At 38.3% G+C, this 20,863-nt stretch overlaps 3 protein-coding genes across 5 annotated transcripts in view; 1 reads left to right on the top strand and 2 right to left on the bottom strand.

Annotated features, from left to right (window-relative positions):
• The window catches only part of colec12 (collectin sub-family member 12), a 30,594-nt gene extending 28,577 nt beyond the window's left edge, over nucleotides 1-2,017 (bottom strand). Inside the window, exon 1 of one of the 3 annotated variants that reach the window (XM_042718425.1) lies at nucleotides 1,464-2,017. Coding sequence is in view for 1 of the 3 variants with exons in the window: in XM_042718427.1 (XP_042574361.1) it covers nucleotides 1,464-1,470 (7 nt within the window). In the remaining 2 variants the exon portion in view is untranslated. The remainder of the gene's footprint in view (nucleotides 1-1,463) is intronic. The other 2 variants (XM_042718427.1, XM_042718426.1) reach the window with 2 other exon arrangements.
• A 2,779-nt stretch (nucleotides 2,018-4,796) lies between these two features.
• On the top strand, nucleotides 4,797-11,131 carry LOC109099897 (clusterin-like protein 1). Its single transcript, XM_042718423.1, has 9 exons — nucleotides 4,797-4,849; nucleotides 6,065-6,196; nucleotides 6,306-6,454; nucleotides 6,599-6,769; nucleotides 6,885-7,317; nucleotides 8,765-8,887; nucleotides 9,409-9,623; nucleotides 9,834-10,000; nucleotides 10,651-11,131. Exons 2-9 carry the CDS (start codon nucleotides 6,094-6,096, stop codon nucleotides 10,661-10,663), a joined length of 1,374 nt encoding a protein of 457 aa, XP_042574357.1. The 5' UTR covers nucleotides 4,797-4,849; nucleotides 6,065-6,093; the 3' UTR covers nucleotides 10,664-11,131.
• A 442-nt stretch (nucleotides 11,132-11,573) lies between these two features.
• Nucleotides 11,574-20,863, bottom strand: part of LOC109083950 (tyrosine-protein kinase yes-like) — a 32,093-nt gene continuing 22,803 nt past the window's right edge. The window contains exons 7-12 of the mRNA XM_042718419.1: nucleotides 20,277-20,432; nucleotides 19,012-19,191; nucleotides 18,317-18,393; nucleotides 17,442-17,595; nucleotides 16,112-16,243; nucleotides 11,574-13,878 (exon numbers count right to left, since the gene is read on the bottom strand). Of these exons, the coding sequence (XP_042574353.1) occupies nucleotides 13,670-13,878; nucleotides 16,112-16,243; nucleotides 17,442-17,595; nucleotides 18,317-18,393; nucleotides 19,012-19,191; nucleotides 20,277-20,432 (908 nt within the window). The 3' untranslated portion in view covers nucleotides 11,574-13,669. The remainder of the gene's footprint in view (nucleotides 13,879-16,111; nucleotides 16,244-17,441; nucleotides 17,596-18,316; nucleotides 18,394-19,011; nucleotides 19,192-20,276; nucleotides 20,433-20,863) is intronic.

Below are 20,863 nucleotides of genomic sequence, written 5' to 3'. Positions count from 1 at the left end.
ATTTTATGATAAATAAACATTTATCTAACCAAAAGAGTTATTTCACTTGTCTGAAATCCCAAATCCAGGCAACCCACAGGAACCCACTTTTTGACACAAACAGTGACAACAAATACAACTTCCTCTTTTTAGATAACCATTAAGAAGTGATGCATGTATATATTGCTTTTAGTTCAATATCAACTCACACAATATTTACATGGAAATTTCCACTAGATGGCAGCCTTCTGGTTAAAAATGAGAAGTTGTTCAATGTTGCGTAACTCATAAGGCACAAAAATGTGATGTGAAGGCTTGGTGTTTGTCAAAACATCTGGCCATTGGATATGCTAAATGAGCCAGGATGGGGAGATGTGGGGGTTGTTTGTACTCTAAGTGGCTCTCTGAGTCACACATTTAAATTCTGGTGTGCAATTGAGTTGGAAAACATCTTGGCTCATAGAACACCCAAGTTTCAACAACCTCTGAAAATACAGAGGATCTTTTCATTTTTAATTATATAATCCTGACCCTTTATTTCCACAGCACAAATTACTGTAACTTAGAATGAAGAGCACGTGGCACTTTTAAATCTGCACTCTTAAATTTTTTTGTTATTCATCCCATTGAAGCTGTTTATCTTTTGTTCTGTTTTCTCTTATGTTTTTTTTTTTCTTTTCTAATTCTCATTTTTGCAAGTACCTGACTAAAAGAACTGACTAAAATATAGATATATGAAATAAACATTATTATAAGCAAAGAAGCTGATCATGTGATCTCAATATGGTTGCATCCATAAGGGTGGACCCACTTCATGCAGAACCAAAAGATGTTTCCAGAAGACTGATAGGCTATATCTGTTTTATTCATCTCATGTCAGTGCACATTATTTTAATATCAACATAATATTAACATTTACTTTTTATATTTCTCAAAAGTTCTGTTCATTTCTTTTTGCGTAAAACTTTTAAGTTTTAATTAAAAATAATGAATCCAAACACGTAGTTAACTGAACATCACACGTTGAAGTCAATCAGATTTATTAGAAACTTTGCAGAAATTAGATTTCACGAGTTTTTCAACCCTTAGAGAAACATCTTCACACCTCGCCAGATGTTTCATTTGTAACGTGGCCACGTGTTTTTTGTTTTATTGCTTTGTTTTGATTTGTTTAAGATAAAGGGAGCAATGTCACTGAACATCCCACACAATAGCCGGGTCAGCAACACAATGTTGTGCGTAGATCCTTCTATTCAGCTGTCTTATAACAGTTCAGCCAAACAATCCGCCAACCTAGACACTATGAGCAGTTAATCGCAACCAGATGTTTCGTGCACTGGAGCAACACACATTCCTCTCATAAGAGAAAGAAAGAAAAGCAGAAAACTAAAGAGCGAGACGCGTGGATAGACTCAAGAGACTTCTCTTAAAAAGACAGTGCACTAAAAATGTGTAAGCAGTGGATAATTTGAAACGCAACTTACCCTTCATTGTGGTAAAACTGAGGTACACCGTTCAGTCACGAGCCAAAAGTTCACATCAATCTCATGACAATAGCGCAGACTCAAGAATCGCGCTCGCGCACTTCCAAACTGAAGTTTCACAGACGCGAATATTCCACCTGAAACATGCGTAGAGTGTTTATTACCCCCTCGGTCCCTGTGACTGACGCTAAACTTAAAAAGAAAATTAAAAATAAAAATAAAACAACAAAAGGAAAAACTCGTGGACACAATGTTTAATCAGTCGCAGGCTACAAACTTCTGCTCAAGACGCAAACTTTTTCTCTCTCTCCATGAGAACGTGTTCGCGATGGAAATTCACTTGAGGTGAGTGAAGATGCCTCCTCTTCTGCCTTTTGGCTGCAACCCGAGAACCAGAGAGAAATTGGGAGTCCGTAGGGTGTCTGTTAGTCCACTTGTTTTCTACATGAACTGAATCTCTTAAAGGGAAACCAGGTGAAAAGCAGCAGAAGCAGCAGCCTCCTCTTCTCTGAAAATCTGAATGTGCCGCACCGCATCTGGAGTTAAACTTCCTCTTGTCTTGGCACATTAGAGGGGCTTACACGTTGCACGAGTTCGTTTTTGTTGAGCTTGCACTGCTGTGAAATCTTAATATGTAAAGAAACAGTATAGAAAACATGACTACTCAAATTACTACGTGATTGTGTTGATCCAAAAACTCAGCATTTTAAATACCTTCATACTCTGCACTGATCTTCACCACTGTTATGAAGGCTTAACATGGGACAACATTTCAGTGTAGAAAAAAGTCTTTATCAACACTTTTATGTCCGCTATTAGACTGGAATAATGTATATAAAGTGAGGACTGGAGTATGAAAGCTTTATATCAGTAACTACAAAGTTCAGTTACAAAAATGCTGTTCTGTTACAAAAGTTTTGTGTGTTTGTTTCAAATATCTAGTTCACAGTCTTCTTAAATTCAAATTACTTTGCAAATTTTTTTCTTAAAACTAAAATACTCATATCATATTTCTCTGTAGTTGGTGATAAACAATGAATAGAGTAAAATCTCACTGCAAGATGTGTTTTAAAGGGATAGGGACAACCTGATGACATATAACAGTAGCCATTGACTTCCATATGGGAAAATTCAGACAAGGTTTAACCCTAAAGCCAGACTAAAATCTAAGTCTGAGCTGTTTCAACTGAAAGAAACCTGCTCTGACTGATCTTAAAATATATCAATGCCTTTATTTTGTCTCAAAATGCACAGCAGTAATGTTTTTTCTAAGGCACGTTTATAAAAATAACTTAAATGTCCTAATTGAACTATGGCCTAATCCTGGCTTAGTCTAAGCCTTGTCTGTGTAACCAGGCCATAATGTTTTAATTTAAAGTTAGACTGAAAAGCTTGTGACAGGCTGTTGAAAGCAAGTTCCATTTTGATAGTTTCTCCCTTATAATGTGACAATATTCTTCATTAAAAAAGATCATCATGCGTTCAAAAATATCATGTTGATCATGTTTAATGTAATAAAACACATGTCCTACACCAACATTAACATGATAATATAGGTTTGTATATATGCTTAATATAAAGTGTTACTGGATCTTTTCTTAATCAATTATGGTGTTATTTTTAAATAAATGTCTTGGGTATGCCAGCGTATTGGCTCTGAATTCCAGGGCTGCCAAGTGAAAAGTCCTTTGCGTGTGTTGACTGTTGGTCAAAATTACTTGCACAATTGTTCCGCTCCCTTCGGGTTTAATAAGCACACAGCTCATTTTGTTCTTTCTTTGCATTTCTCTCTAAATCCCTTTGCCACAGGGATCCGTGATTAATTATTTGACATCCCGCTGGATTGTTCAGAATCGTGTGATCCGCTGCACCACACAAGTCTAGCACCACACTGGCCAGAAATGTTTTTCCAACTTAACGAGGCTAAGCACTAACGTAAAAAACCCCCAACAACTCCCAACGTATTAAAGCGCCACTGCTGGGCTCTAAACCGACTTTATGTGCCCTCTTAAGTGTCGAAAGCTTTTGTACCAGAGCAGGCACCTTATCCATTTTTATTTACCTTTGGAATGACACTTTACTTTCAAACTTTACCATGGTAAACATAGTTTCCACCAGAATACCATATAGTTGCTACTGTTGTTACTGAAATGAAACCAAATGATTCTGAAAGCTTACAGCATTTAAAGGACATCCAATATGGTAAAAATCTGGCAACTTTTCAAGGTACATTTTCATAAAGAAGAGGGCCTGTAATATTTTCATAGCATGTTTTGTCATTACTGTTTATATGTATTCCGAGGTTTCCATGCTCTCAGATCCAGTAATTCACCCTCGGCGTGCAAACCGCCAGGTCTTTGGCACTAGATGAGCACGACAGGTCCAGATAGGGTTATGAGAAACAGGTGTGTTTAGACTTAGCAGAGATGGACATACCAGTGGCCCATATCGCTGTTTCTCATTAGAGGTTAGAAAATACTATTTTCAGGGTCACAAGCCCTGAAGAGAGGGCACTTTTACAAGGACATGGTGTGCTAATGAGAAACGTGAGGGGAATATGGGGCTACAGCACATCTTTGTTGCCAATTTCTACTTCATTAGATATGCAAAGTCGATTTTAAACCTTGGGACTTCAAGACTTTGTGATATACATCATAAAACTAATCAAATTTACCGTTGCTATATTTACCTTTACCTAAAATGGACCTTTCCCCAAATTTACCTTTGTTCTTAAAATGTAAAACTATAAAAATGACGTAACACAATTAGCAAACACTTCCATTCAATAGTTTGCTGTTTTTTTATAGTAATTTATATTTTTATTCAGCAAGGACATTAAATAATAATAATAATAATAATAATAATAATAAATGATGATGTTTTAAACTGCCCATTCATCAAAACCTGAAAAAGTACTGCATCACAATTTTCATTAAAATATTCATCAGTTTTGGGAAAGTTTTCAACATTGATAATAATGAGAAATGTTTCTTAAACACCAAATCAGCATGATTTCTGAAGGATTGTGTGACTACTGGTTTTAGTGTATATTTTTTATTTGAAAAATGCAGCCTTGTGAGAAGATTCTTTCAAAATCATTAAAAAAGTGTACCATGTTAATAAATACAAATTCCAGATAGCGTTGATATAAAAATGAAAAAATGTAAAATATAAAAAAATGTTGCATGTTTATAAATATACTGACAACAGCTAAACAAAAAGCTAGTTACATCTTGAAGGGTCATAACCTTTAAATGCTTTAATTGGATCGTCTCTGGTTCTACTTAATATAAATAGAAGTGTTCAGGTAAAGATAAACAACACATCCCTCTGCAGCAAACAGCATTAATCACACTGCATGGTCAGATATCAGTAGGAATTTTCTGGTGAGTTCCTATACTTTGATCTTTATATAATGTAAGATAGCTCTGTTTACTTGTCTCTCATAATATATAGTGAAATATGATCATGGTTTATTTATATTAATAATATTATTGTATACTTTGTAAAGATCCTGAAATGTTTAATTGGACAGTACTGTATGATCACACAGTGTTACTGTGAACGGAAATCAAATATGCTAAACGTGAATTGCCATGTTGATATATCACTGTTCTAATGATGATCTAACAAACGGATCAATAATGAATATTAAGCCATTAGGCATGCACATACAATCTTCAGATAATTTTAAGATGTCATCACAGAGCTAATTGTATACTAAATTAAGTGTTCTGTGGCATTTAGTTGTTAATTACTTAAGCAGTGATTTAAAAGCACATTCTCATTTTGACTAATGCAGACACAATTGTGTAACAAACTTAGTCACAAATATCAATGGCAGAAAATAATGTATTAATGTACAGCACTAAGACATAGGATGTAACAGCTGTATAGCACTAGCTTTTGACTTGGACCTGCCAAATATGGAGGCTCTGTTGTGTTCACTGAAGACGACAGGTGGTCATAAGGTAAAGCTGGTGAACTTGTGCACCTCTGGTGGTATTTTTAGAATATTCTAGAATGCGTTGTCTCTTAAGATAACACCTCATATGTCTGGTTGCTGAACTTGAAAAAAAGACCAAACGCAGGGTGTTGGGTAGATAGACTTGCCACATTCTGTAAACTTCCTAAACTGCTTAATATATCCCACATTCCACCTCCTTAATCCAAGAAAGAAGTTTCTAGACTCTAGAAGCTTCTCTAGAATCTACAGAATTGGGCCTCAATTCTCAGTGGAAGGTTCTGGAAGCAAACATAAAATGGATTAGATGCTAAGATACTGACACAAACCGACCACACGGACTAAATAGTGACATATACTGACTAAGTTTCTGACTAAGTAACTAAGTTTCCTGAAGGTTATAAAAGGTTTATAAAACACATGAATTTTCAGTGAAGATGTAGTGCCACTCAGTGGTTACTTACAGCTGTTACTGCTCCATCTTTCTCATAATCAAAACTCTGAGATTGTCTGGGGACAACAAACAAGAGACAAGATGTCTTATTATTAGTATTACAGATTATAAAATTATCTTTCAAAAAATTATCTGCAACTATTTAATGGAAGTCTCTAAACCACGAACTTGTTTCTTAAACAGGTTTTGTTACTCCTTTGAAGTTGCTGAGGATGAGGCCGCTGATCTTCTCTCTGGTTTTACTGGCGTCTCTGGGGGCCTTTCATTGTGCCCCTGATACTGCCCCGCCTCCGATATCAGCCAATACTCTCAAACGTGAGCGCATTCAGCCGAAGAGATTAATATTATGCTCAAATTAATACACAAAACCAGTGAAAAACAACCTAATGAGACGTAGATGACCTGAAACGTGATGGTCTTTCAGGCCTGTCTCTGGAAGGGGAGAAGCTGGTGGATCAGGAGGTCAGCAAAGCACTGTTTGGGATCAAACAAATGAAGGAGGTGATGGCCAGGAACAAAGAGAAACATGAAAACCTCATGAAGTCCCTCAGGCACAGCGGGGAGAAGAAAAAGGTCAGTGAATATTTAAGTGGGATTTTTTAAAACCAAAATAAAGTCTTTCTAGTCGTGTTAAACAAAAAAGTTTTAAACATAACAAATTAAGTACCATTTTGATATAAATCTTCGAAACCTGTCATTGGCTTCTTGCACCACCAGGGGGCAGCAGAGATCGCACAGGACGTAGAAAAGAAGCTGAATGAAGCCGAACAGCAGTGTAAGGAGTCTCTAAAGTCCTCCTGGGAGGAATGTCGACCTTGTCTTGAGGACACCTGTAAGAACTTCTATACCAACACCTGCCGCCGTGGATTCGCCACCTTCATCAATAAAGTACAGAATTCTCATCCACCTTTGCCATTCAAGTGCTGTGTTTTGAAACTATTTGATAGCTATAAATTAAATCAAAATACCAAAGTTGTATCATGTATTTTTCTGTTCTCCACAGCTACAGAACTTCTTCCAAAGGCTGAGCTCTCGCTTCGGCCTTCGTGATACTCAGGATGACATTGTACTGAACCAGAGCGCAGAGAATCCTGACCTGGAAGTGGTGAGGATTGAGGACTCCTTCAGCAACCTGGTCACCAAAGTGGGAAGCCTGGTCAGTCGCAGTGTCGTACTGGTCTCCCACTTCCACCATGAGCTGGACCAGGCCCTACGAAGGGCTTTCAGCCCTGAGCTTCAGGAGGATAAAGAGAGCGAGCTGGTGCTCAAGCCTGCCAACAAAGCTCTGGATACTGCCTTTCAGGAAGGTGTGGGACTGGAAGATGTGCTGGAGTCCGTCTTTGATTTTGGGAGAAGTGTGTTGGAGGAGTTTGGGGCCGTAGTCACACAAGCCTTCAGTGACATTCATGATACTATGGAGAAGACAGAGGAGAAAGGTGCTTTGTCTTGACAAATGTTTGTTCAGCCAAAAATAAACATTTGGTAGCACTTTATTTTACAGTCCTGTCCCTCATGTACATACGGTGTACTTGTTAAAGTAAATATTATAGCTAGGTAATAACCCTGAACCTACCACTAAACCTAACTCTACCCCATGTAGTTACCTTATATTACCAGTACTTTTTTAGGCAAGTACACGTTAGTACACATACTGTAAAGTGCAACCGAATATTCTGTCATAATTTACTCACCCACAATGACATTATTCTGTGGGACACAAAAGGTGCATACATAAATAATAATCTGGCCATTCTTTGCAATACAATAAACGTCAGAATAGGGGCTATCAGTTTTCACAGTGACAAAAATTATCATAAAAAGTATTTTAAAAAGTTCACAATTAATTAAATAAATGACAGAATTATGGGTTAACTATTATTTAATGCTAGAATACGCCTGTACTAAGTTCCCAAGGCCAATTCAGAACAATGTTTTCTGGCTGATAAACTATGAAAACATAAACAGCCTACTCTAAAGCCCGCGATTAGAACAAGTCAAACATTACCATCCGTCATTTCTGACATTAATATGCTTCTCATTATAATAGTTCAGGCCTGTTCACACCATGCACAATAACTATACCAATCAGAATCTACCTGACTCAAGCATTTAAGTGAAAAAGTGAAAAAAAAGTGAAAGTGACGTGACATACAGCCAAGTATGGTAACCCACACTCAGAATACGTGCTCTGCATTTAACCCACCCAAAGTGCACACACACATCAGTGAACACACACACACACACCTGGAGCAGTGGGCAGCCATTAATGTTACGGCACCCGGGGAGCAGTTGGGGGTTCGGTGTCTTGTTCAAGGGCACCTCAGTCGTGGTATTACTGGCCTGAGACTCGAACCCACAACCTTAGGGTTAGGAGTTAAACTCTCTAACCATTAGGCCATGACTTCCCCATTCAGAGTGGCAGACCATATAATAAACAAAACTTACATCATCCAGTGTTGTGGATGTTAATTAGTTGTTTATTTTGTGGGTGTGTAAAAACGAGCCTTCATGCTCATAGAATAGAATAGCTCAGGACACAATTCCAAATGTGACACGGAAACAATGTGGAATCACTTTCAGAGCTATTTTATCCAGATGAAGATCGATAAAAACCTTGACTGACAGGGGTGTAGGTAGCTAGTGGGGGACTGAGTAACTACAGGGAGCCAAGAGTTATTGGGGATCTCATATCAATCCACCAGTTGATGAATGATTAAAACATTTACAGCCAATAGGAATCCACCTGATTTAAAAGAGCTTGAGCTTTTAGCAGTGTGCTCTTAAACAGAAAGTTATTGTGCGCTGGTGTGAATGCTAGTATAGTCATCAATCTTGGTTTGATCAGGCCTTAACTTTCTCTACATGTGTCTGTATTCACTCCAGAGAGGAAACTATTCCCTCAGTTTCTACCGAACAAGAGACTGTGCAAAGATCTGCGCAGACAGTCCTCAGAGTGCTGGCAGCTGCAGAGCAAGTGTGAGGCCTGCCAGGGAACCTTGTTTACTGGTAAGAACTCCCACTCGCATTGATTAGTTAAATGGATAGTTCATCCTAAGATGAAAATCCTGTCAGCCTTATTCTTATGTTGTTTCAAACCTGAATTTATGGAACACAAAAAGGGAAAATCCTGTACTCACTAATATTCCAGCTCTTCAGAAGTGTGAGGAATAGATGTTATTCACTGACAATTAACTGTTAACTACCAGATGAGAGTAAGTGAGTTGATATTGAGAATCGGATCATTCAGACTCATGAAAGAATAAATTAGGCAGGTTAGTGAAACTGATTTAACGGATTCACTGAAAAAAATGACTCAGAAGAACAAGCTGTTATCCTCACCATTGTACAGGTTCTGGAATGTCTCTTTTATCATTGTGTTCCATGAGAAAAACTGAAGTCATACAGGTTTGGAACAACATGAGATTGAGTAAATGAAGACAGAATTGAAATTTTTGGGTGAACTGTACCTTTAGAAAACTCTTACCAATGATACTGATCATTTCCAGTCCTTATTGTTTGATTCACAGAATGCCCAAATGTAAGAGAACTACACATCGAGTTGGATGAAGCCTCTCAGCTTTTGGAAGCGTCCAAGCAGCAGTATGAAGAGGTGCTGGGCGTTGTGCAACGTCACACTGATGACACCATCAGCTGGATCAGCAACATGGCCTCTGACTTTAGTTGGGTGACTGAGCTCGCCAATAACAACACCACTCCTGAGAGCATCTTCAGTATTGTCACGGTGAGCCACTACCAAGAAAATATCTTTGTATTACCCTTTTTTTTGGTCATACTGTGCTATTTTGGACATGTAGCATGGTATTTATTGAAATACTATGCTACATAAATATGGAAATTATTCAGTAGGTGAGAAAGAAAGCAACAGTGGTGGTAGATTTAGTGGAAAAAACATACTAAATCTATTGATCCCAAAAATACGGTTGTGGCACAGACTGAGGAGGGTGACAATACCCCAGCAGAAGACACTACAGTGGAAGTGAATATTCTCAACTCCCCCACTCTCACCCTGACCGTTCCTGCAGTTCTCAGGCTGCAGGATCCTGCCTTCATCCAGTATGTGGCTCAGGAGGCTCTGGGCATGTACAAGCAGATGGCCAGGTGAGACACTTTCCAATTAGTCACATCATGAAACATGTCAGAATAGTTCACACTTAGCACACATTTCCCACAGTTTAATTCTTAACCAGGGACTGAGGGAGCCAATGTGGTGCCATGCTTAAAAGGATTTAAATTATTAACCCCATTAAGCTTGCTGCATCCTATCTGATACAGTACCTGAATTTTTAAGGGCTCTAAAATATCAAAATGACAAAAACATTGATAGAAAACCTTTCGATAGTTCATAGTTTTTTTTTTTGCAAGAAAATGGCCTGTGAGTATAACTGTAAAAATGTTTGCCAAAAATCTTTGATGATTTCTATAAAGTACATAAGAATAAGTTTTATATTTTATTAATATCTCGATATAATCATTTACTGGACTGAATCAACTTCGTTTAATTTATTTTTCTATACATAATTTAAAGAAAAATAGTGTTAAAATGCAATCTTCTGTTTTATTTAAAGGTTCAATAGTGTTTTTTTCTTTCTTTTTTTTTAAAGACCCTGTCAGACCCTACAGGGTTAATATTTTAAAATAATCTAAACAAACTCTAAATTAAAATGACAAAAAAGGTTGGTAGTGGATCTAATGCTCACCTCTGACAAGTCTAACAGTGTTCTTGTTTTTTTTTTTTTTTTTTTTTCTAGGCATGACGTATAATCTGCAAGACATCTGTTTTCTTCCCAGCACTAACTGGTACCATCCTATATCTTATGTATTTAGTTATATTATTTTATGCATTGTGTTAAGTTTAGAAAAATCAAGTCACTGCAATTATTGTTATTTATTTATGGTCTTATCATGTGACAGGTTCCAATTAGCTGCATTTGTAACTTGTCTTGTGTTTACTTACATAAAAATCAGCATGTCAGAAATGTACTTAAAGTATATTAAAAATATATATCACTGTGTGATTGTAAACAGGTATAACAATCACTCCTTAAAAATACTTTTAGTGCAAAAGCACTAAACTTGTTGGTTGTTCCTCAAACACGCTTACGATCTATGGGTGACAGGGCCTTTTCTTCATATGCTCCTGTCCTTTGGAATTCTCTGCCTCCTGATCTTAGGGATGCACAGGGCTACGACATTTTTAAAGGTAGACTTAAGACTTATTTTTTTAAATTAGCATTTGATTGTTGATGTTACTTTTATTGTTTGAGCTTTGTATTGCTTGTTGTGTACAGCGCTTTGAGAAGTTGCCTTTAAAGGCGCTTTATAAAATAAAGTTTATTATTATTATTATTAAAACCATTTGCTAGTTAATTACATCAGTTGGCCTTTATTCGTTCACTCTGGGAAATCTAAAAACTATAAAGCATTGTAAATGTCTAATTTAATTCTTGAGCATGTTTCCATTGAACACTTTGGTTCTGTCTCAGAGTAAAAGAAATTTTTTTTTGAGAAACTTACAGTAATAAATAAAGCCAGGTTGTGAGATATGCACTCATATTGCAAAATTCCCTCCATGTTTCTGTTCAGTCCCAATGCCCTTTTCCTAAATTTTCAAGTTCCAGTTCAAAAGACTGAACAACACAAACACACATGATTTACAAATAACCCCATAGAGTTAAAAGCATTACGTAAAACTTTATTTTTCACTGTACAATTTCTTCAGATTAGTAATCGTAACCATTGTTTCACAACAAACGTCCTCATCAAACTCTGTAGCGAGCGGAGACCCTCACCTTACATTAGAGTATTTTCTTTCTTTTTTTGACACAAAGAACAAAAATCAATAACAGAGTTTTGCACAAACTTGCCTGTAGCCCTTGTAAAACAGGAGGTGGTGATGGGAGAGATGTCTAGTGGATGTCCTGGATACAGGAGGAGACAATAAAGTCCCTAGGACAAAGGGCTCACATACAGGATAGACAAAAGCAAGGCCTCTCGCTACATATGAAAAGCTACACGACAAAAAGGGAGAAGAAACCAACAAATTAGCCCTCCAAATGATATCGGTCTGATTCATCCCAAGTGCATTCAATTCCTTGTCAAGGATAAAATGAACCTGTTACAGACAGTACATGACCAAACATTAAGACTAAATCTGTAATAGTGGTGCAAAAATTGTATGGCTGTATGATGATGTCTGATTTGCCCTCTCCATTAGACTTGTACCATTTTAACAGATTAAGGAAAACATCAATCACATACTTTTTAAAATGCGTTTAGGATAGAAAGGCAAATTTTACTGACTCCATCAAACTTTGGTTGGTAAATGGTCTCTATCTGTAGTACCTGAATATTTCACAGTGACGCCTTAACAGGAAATGTAACAACTCCACCAGCAGCAAACGTGGTACATCATGGGAGTTAAAAAGGCTTTGTTATTCTGATTCCTGGTCAAAAACAAAGATCGGTGTGAAATAATTTGAGCAAGTTCACATTCGCATGTCAAGATGAAGAAACCATGGCTCTCTTGAAATATACTGAAATATTTATGCATGAAATCATCTGTGAAAGATCAATAAATCTCTGTTGTTCATTTATTGGAGTGTACATGAGAGAACAATGAATTGGTACCAAGAGGTTGGCAACACTACAAATGTGTTGGCACAAAAAAACACAAACCTGGCAGTGTGGGTGCTGATGTGCATAAATAAAAGCAACTCAGGCATTGCTGTTGTGATATTGCGGCCTGTCGGGTCTCAACAGCAGCATGAGGAATGATGTGTGGACTGGTCAGGTCTAGTGTTTTGTTAATCAAAGGTCTCTTGACAAAAATACGATTTTATAAATGACTTTTTGCTTGAAAATTAGCAGCTGGCTGAAATGGCGATCAGTCGTCAGAAATGTTTTGCGAAGGCTTTCCAATATGAATCATCTCTCAGGTTATGATTTCAAGCTCTCATAGAGATTGAAACTGAAATGAAGGTACTTTTTTAAAATCATGATTTGCTATAAAAGCATTTTAGAGAAAAACAAATTCTGCCCCTGTTACTGATTTCTTAAACTCAAGCTCTCATACATTCAGAACGGCCAATGCCCTCATGCGTCTCATTCTCTCTGTCCTTCTTTGACTTTCACTTTCCCGTCCCAGCAATGGCACTTGTCACTGGTAGCGCCAACCAATTCAACCACAGTTATTGGTCACTTTTAATAAACTACTCAAACTACTAAATAAAATTAAAAACAAGGGAGGAAAAGAAAAATGAACAACTTTAAAATAATAAAAACTGATTTTACAATAAGATTTAATGTTCAGGGTGGAAAAGAAAACAGACAAAAAAAGGGAGGGAAAAACAAATAAAGAAAAATGAAAGAAAAAGCTGATTTTGTGCAACTGTGAACCAGCCATCAGCACTAAGCTCATCGCTTGTTTCACAGCTCCCTCTGTCTGCAATGCAGGGAATCACTCCAGCAGAACTCTGGGAGCGTGATGTGGTCCCGCTCCAAACCCGCTCATACACACACCCTCGTCAACTCGGCCACACACACATCCTCAGGCAGAGAACAGCCTGTATCTGCAGTGAAAGATATGTTTTAGATGCACCAATCGAGTTTTTAAGTTTGGCTCTGGGGGGAAAAGAAAGAAACAAAAACATCTCTGTAAGGACAGGTGTGCAGGGGAGCTGTAGGGAGGAGGTGCCACAATGGGTTTAGGAACCGTCCCGGTGGCTTATTAGCACGTGGTGGTGAGTCTCTGGGTCCTGTAGAAGGTCTCTACAGGTTGTCTCCAGGCTGGTATTGTGGCTCAGTGGCGGTGAAGTAGTCCTCCAGGAAGGACTGGAGGTATTCGAAAGTGGGCCGCTCGTCTGGCTCCTTCTTCCAGCAGAGCCGCATCATTTCGTGCAGCGACTCCGGGCAGCCTTGAGGACACGGCATCCTGTAGCCCCGTTCCACCTGCTCCAACACCTCTCGGTTCACCATGCCTGAAAAACAGTTGATACAGAGTCAGTTTGTGTAACCGCCCACTGTTCAGTGGCCAGACTGTCTCAGACAGGATGTGAGGGGTGTGTAATTACAGCGGACACTTCGCTTGGAACCCACAGAGGACGTGAGCGTTGAGGACAGAGGGGACAGACAGTCTGGTGCTGCGTGAGAGGACAGGAAGTGTAAATCAGTGGGTCGACTGTATCCGAGAGCTCTCTCAGAGGAAGGATTCTTTATGCATGCAAGAAACACCAAGTGACCTTTTTGAGCTCAGCCTACTTTCATTTACACTCGCTTGCATAATGACTCACAACAATAAGTCTTATGTGCTAAACTCGAATCAATAAATCTTATGTTAAGTGGGAAGTTTAAAAAGCTGCTGGGCTTACTGTTGTGGCTTGGATGGAAATGCTTAAAGGGATAGTTCACCCAATAATGAAAATTCTGTCATTAATTACTTTAAAACTTTAAAAACATTAAAACCTGTAAGACCTTTGTTCATTATCAGAACACAAATGAATATGTTTTTGATGAAATCTGAGAGCTTTCTGACCCTTTATAGTCAGCAACAGACAACTGTAAAGTTCCCAGGTCCAGAAACATAGCAAGGAAAGCTTTTTACGAAGTTAAAAAGAATACTTTTTGTGTGCAAACAAAACAAAAATAACTTTATTCAACAACACTTCTCCTCCTCATCAAGTCTCTCGCCACTGTGGACAGTATTTTACATGGAGTATTTTGCTGATTTCCTTGCTACGTTCCTGGACCTGGGAACATTACAGTTGTGTTGCGGTCTATGAAGGGTCAGAAAGCTCTTGGATTTCATCAAAAATATCTTCATTTGTGTTCCTTTGATGAATGAAGGTCTTACGGGTTTGGAACGACATGAGAGTGAGTAATTAATGACAGAATTTTAATTTTTAGGTGAACTATCCCTTTAAGGCAAAGCACTGTCATATATTACAGATTATAAACTTTTTCTTTCACTCCAGTATTTGCACTTTGAAACAATTCAAACCTGAACAGCTGAACAGTGTACACTAACATCCAAAGGGCATCTGCTCAAGGTTAAAATGCTGATAGTTTAAGGCTCTCCATTACTGGGGTTCAAACCTACAAGCTTTAGGCAACCAGCCCAGTTCTTTAACCACCAAGCCACATTGCCCACACTTGAGTGAAGTTTCCACATTAATCCAGCCTCTTCTAGGGCTCTGGATGGAAGCAGATGCCCATCAATAATGGACTGAGTCTAATAGTGTACGACTGAATGATTGATGAAAGCCTAACTGGGTTTGTGATGTGAAGCATCAGTGAGAGGCTTTAGGTAAGCACTACAAATGACAGACTGGGCTGTGTGAGGGACGGGTGCAGGAAGGGAACAGACAGATGGTGGTAAATAAGAACTGGTGCCCAGTCAGTCCTTCATGCCCGCCTAAGCCAGATGGCTCCTTCGGAGTAGTAATAACACACCCAGCAGTCCCTCTCTGCTCCAGTAGGGGGCACAGTGGAATCTGCACCTGTCAGTTTGGAGATCTACCTACCTGCAGATCTGTTGGATCCCAACCCTGCTCGAACACACCTGCCTGTGATTTTTTTGAGTAAACCTGAAGACCATGATTAGCTGGTTCAGGTGCGTCTCACTGGTTGTGCATGATATTAAAGGGGTAGATCACCCAAAAATGAGATTTCTGTTATCATTTACTCACCTCCATGTCATTCAAGCCCATTAGACTTTGGTTAATCTTTGAAATACAAATTATGATTTTTTAATGAAACCTGAGAAGTTTCTGCATCGAAAGTCCAGGTCAGCAAAACTGACACAAAAAGGTCAATATAGTGTGAAGAAATGTAATTGCTTTATATGATGAACGGATTTAACTGAGGAATTTCTTCACATATAAAATACACACATCACACTAAAGCATTAAGTCTTATGTTCTTGTGCATCACACACACACATTTGAGCTTCCGTGTTTACCATATGTGATGTGCTCCATGCATGTGCATTGATTTTAAAAGTAAATAAAAACCTAAATTAATTGTTTATCATATAAAGTGATCATACCTCTTTACAAGACTTGAATTAAACCACTCAATTCAATTCCTTTTATGATTTCTTTACAACCTTCTTGAATCTTCTAAGTTTTGGTTACATGCACTTTCAAAGGAGGAGCAGAAAATGCTCAGGTAATTATCCTAAATTGAAGAGTGTGAGAAAAAAAAAATTCTCACCTGGATATGGCACTCTGCCCTTGGTCACAAGCTCCGTCAGCAGGATACCAAAGGACCAGACGTCAGATTTGATGGTGAATCGGCCGTACAGTGCTGCTTCTGGTGCAGTCCACTTAATGGGAAACTTGGCTCCTGAAGGAACAATGGCACACATTCTCTAAATTACTGCAGTAGAGTCAATGTCTCTTTCTAAAGCAAAGCAAATGTCAGCATTTTAAAACATCCTGTAGGCCTCCACATTACTTAATTTAATGCATCTGCATGGTAAAAAATGTAATTAATTTTATTGTATCTTTTTTTTTTTTTGCCATGTCAACCCATTGATGCTGTGTTCATGGGTTCAGCAACATACACAACACAAGCCGGATTTGAACCTCTGTCTCTTGCACAAGCATTAAAGCTCACCGTGTCTGCAGTTTATGTGTTGATCTAAAGTGTTCTGACAGGTGAGTTTATTAATTAGTCAGTCAGTAATAACCAATGAAGTGTCAAATCCGGGTATATGAGAAACTGAAAGACATTGATTCATTGATTTGCAAAGATCATTAGTGAAACATCTACAAATGCAGTTGCATATACAAAGCATAAGATTGTAGTATGTGATGTACCATTTTCTTTACTGCCCAGAAGCCTTTGGGCACTCAAGACTCCCTGCAGGGAAAAATTATCGTTTACCATTTCTGTAGGTAATGGCAGGTCAACATGCTCTACACAATCACAGTGCATTCTGGGAGATGATGGATTCAGACAGTAAGTGAGATAATTGTGCATGATTAGATGCTGATTGCCTTGTAATTTCCAGCACAACAGCTTTGTTGCTAGTAGCAGCATTGTTGCAGACTAAAGAGTTCCATATTTCACCATGCATATTTTGTGTGACAATTTGCTCTTTTCCTCATTTAAAAATCAACTCTTTGGTTTTATATTAATCATAATTATAGAATAAAATACATAATTTCGCTTAATTCTTTGTAAAATAAAAATCACAGGAGTAGAATATCATTAAGAAAAAATTCTTCATCCACTTTCCATTCACAACCTGAGTGGAATATTATTCTAGTCATAAAATAATATAATTTTTTTTTTACAGTATTATAACATTAGAATGCACTGCTCACATAACGCACCACTGCACCGGAAAGAGAGGCTAAAAACCATCTACATTCACTTAAAATTCCCTTAGTCGGATGGAAGTACGTGACTGGAATTTAATGTCGATAATAATCATGATTTATTTCTAATATCACATAAAGCATGACCAGGCAATTAAGTAATTATCGCTTCAGATCTAATTACTGAATGTGTTAATATTGCATTTCCGTCCACGTACCTTGTCTAGCAGTGTATTCGTTGTCTTCAATCAGTCTAGCCAGGCCGAAGTCGGCGATCTTGCAGACCAGATTGTCTCCCACCAGGATGTTAGCAGCCCTCAGGTCTCTGTGGATGTAGTTCATCCTCTCGATGAAGGCCATGCCATCTGCAATCTAGACAAGACGACAGGAAATCAAGCCTCCAGAAGCTCTTACAAAAGCCAACATGTCGGTTCCAGTCATGAAGTCCTTTATTAAGAGAGCTGAAATACTGCATTTATGGGTTCAGATGAGGTGGCACATGATCGAAGTTTCAGCTCTTAAAAAGCTATGGTTTAACCAACGTCCATATAGCTGCTTATGGGCAAAATCTATACAGCAAGCAAATAGGTTGCTAAACACAAGCTTAAAAGACAAAACAGAAAACAGGAAGAAAATTCTTAAGGGAATTTAACAAACAATCTGAGACAGCAAAACTGTCCAAAAGGTTTTCATAAGCTGAGATGTGAGAGGGAGACTGAAGCCTCGGCCAAGCAATGCGGCAGCGATGGGAGCCCAGGGAGGCGAGAGAGAGAGCGCAGTAGGAAAGAGGAACGTGAGAGAGCAACGGCGAGCTTTTTAAGCGAACAGAGCAGAATTGAGTAGACACATTAAAGTAAAGTGGCCCCATAGGAGTGGCGGTTAAGCGCTCCAGGCATTAGGCGGGAAATGAGGATCATAGTGCCTGGGAGAGAGACACAGGCAGCAGGATGTCATATCAGATATTAAATAAATATGACAGCCAGATGGAGGCTGTAACAGAAACCCTGCCGCTCTGGGAGATGCCACTCGTCCAGGTTCACTGGACACAAAGCTGGCTGGTTAACAGTGGATCATGTTTGGTTTTTTCTCTTACCTGGGCAGCCATGTCTACCAGCTGGGGCAGCTTGAGGTACTTGCCCTCACCCTCCTTCAAGAAATCCAGCAAACTCCCTAAAAGACAGAGGCAAAAAGTGAAGAAAATTTAAATTTTTACTTGAGTGTTTAAAAGTGGATCAAAAACATGATATGAACCACACTAATTGAAATATATGACGCCAATTGCACGCTCCCTCAAAACTTGTGACATCTGTGGCATTGGCTGTGTGATAAAACTGCACATTTTAGAGTGGCCTTTTATTGTGGCCAGCCTAAGGCACACCTGTGCAATAATCATGCTGTCTAATCAGCATCTTGATATGCCAAACCTGTGAGGTGGATGGATTATCTCGGCAAAGGAGAAGTGCTGTCTAACACAGATTTAGACAGATTTGTGAACAATATTTGAGAGAAATAGGCCTTTTGTGTACATAGAAAAAGTCTTAGATCTTTGAGTTCAGCTCATAAAAAATGGGGGCAAAAACAAATGCGTTTATAATTTTGTTCAGTGTATCTATAATGTAAAATCTATCTATCTATCTATCTATCTATCTATCTATCTATCCATCTATCTATCTATCTATCTATCTATCTATCCATCCATCCATCCATCCATCTCGCACACACACACACTGTCTGGAGCTTATCAATATACACAGAAGAAATAAGGAACAAGACAAAAGTGCAAGCTACCTTTGCCCATGTACTCAGTGACAATGTAAATTGGCTCCTCAGACACAACAGCATACAGGGGCACCAGCTTGTCATGCCGAAGTTTCTTCATGATCTGGGCCTCCTGCAGGAAGGCTTCAGGGGACATGGTGCCCGGCTTCAGTGTCTTTATAGCTACTTTAGTCGTGCCATTCCATGTACCTAGGGGAAAAATGAAAGAAAGAACAAAATGAGTGCAAAAGAAAGCATTGATAGTTTTTTTCCACAAATGAGAATTTGAAAACCTCCACTGGATTCAGCCTTTATCTTCAGAAACATTTGTTTAAACACGGCTGAATGTTACGACAATCAATAGACTAGACAATTTCCACCAGCTACACCAAAAACATTGTGTGCAATCCAGGTACTAATTCAGAAAAAGCAGAACTGAAGTGTTCATTCTTAAAATTGACAGAAAATGTACAAGTGAACAAAGGTAAAACATAAACATCCATAGTAAAAGTATTTGAAAAAATATCAGAAAGGAGTTAAAAAAACTGAAGTTTATATAAACAAGCTTTGTGATTATTGTGAAACTATTATCAGCTGAATTATCATTCTGATGGCACCCATTCACTGTAGTGGATCCATTGGTGAGCAAGTGATGTAATGCTAATTTTCTCCAGACCTGTTTCAAGTAAGAAACAAACATCTACATTCTAGATGGCCTGAGTATTTTATCATATTTAGTTAAGATATTATCATTTTTAGGTAACTTATCCCTTTAAGAAATCTTACAAAACAATTAAAGAATGTTACTTTGTCAGTCCAAAACATACAGTTTTGTGAAAACAATTTAAATGACAATGACACAGATTGCCAGCAAATGACAAATCAGTTATGTGGAACCCATTATGCACGTTGAAACAAACATACACAATAAGTGAAATTCCCGACATTGTTTTCTGTGATGTGGCATGCTGGAGCTTGCAGCGTGACAAGCTTTAAGAGCAGTGATGAAAGACAAAGGATCTTAATAACCCACTTTCACATCTCTCTCTAGTACGTGAACACTTAAGTACTGTGGTGCATTTGCAAAAACAACAGATATAAATGAAGTTAACAGTACAGGAGAGTCGGGTAAAATGTGGTACCTAATAATTTGTGAATCATTTTTGTCAAGTAACCATGAATTCAGCCATAAATTATCAACTGAAGCATTTTTGACTAGATGTTAGCTGTGGGGTAAAGTGTGCCAGGTGCTTTGGGGAGTGAGTTTAAGTGCATTGTATTCGCATTTGTCTTACCCATCCAGACCTCTCCGAAGCAGCCCTGACCCAACTTGAGCTCTAGACGCAGTGACTCTCGTGGGATTTCCCATGCATCTTTAGCCAGACCCTGAGTCTGGGGCTTCACCGTTGGACACACTGTGGTCAGTCGGTAGCACAGCCCATCTGCATGCTCTACACACACAAACACACACACATAAGAGTAATATTAGGGTCATCAAAGCTATGAGTATGGGACTAGTTTTCCCTGAGGATGTCAGGTAAATTACACTTGTAACACCAATATGCAGACAACAGACACTCAATCAGCTGAACAACTGAATCTCAATCTCATCTAGATCAGCTCATAATGTCCTGTGTTAATAAATGTAACTCAAACTAATATTGTTTGAAAAATTAATAGTATAGTGAGTGAGAAAAGTACTAAGTAAAATTAACAGATGTAGTTCTAATTAAACGAGGTGTGTGATATTTTCACAAATTTCATGGGGGGATCATAAAAGAAAAAAGCTACAAAATGACCTGGGTGAGGACAAAACCCATTCATTCATCACTTATCCAACTATAAAGCACATTAATCACGGTCTTTCAACCAAATGATTCAA

Source organism: Cyprinus carpio, chromosome B2 (assembly GCF_018340385.1).
Source record: "Cyprinus carpio isolate SPL01 chromosome B2, ASM1834038v1, whole genome shotgun sequence".
Lineage (NCBI taxonomy): Eukaryota > Metazoa > Chordata > Actinopteri > Cypriniformes > Cyprinidae > Cyprinus > Cyprinus carpio.
This window is presented reverse-complemented; position numbering and strand designations above follow the sequence as displayed.

Excerpts from the sequence above, each read along its gene's own strand:
- LOC109099897 (XM_042718423.1), top strand. The coding sequence starts at position 6,094 with ATGAGGCCGCTGATCTTCTCTCTGGTTTTACTGGCGTCTCTGGGGGCC. Across the intron at positions 6,197-6,305 it reads ATCAGCCAATACTCTCAAAC|GCCTGTCTCTGGAAGGGGAG; the intron begins GTGAGCGCATTC and ends ATGGTCTTTCAG. Across the intron at positions 9,624-9,833 it reads GCATCTTCAGTATTGTCACG|ACTGAGGAGGGTGACAATAC; the intron begins GTGAGCCACTAC and ends GTTGTGGCACAG.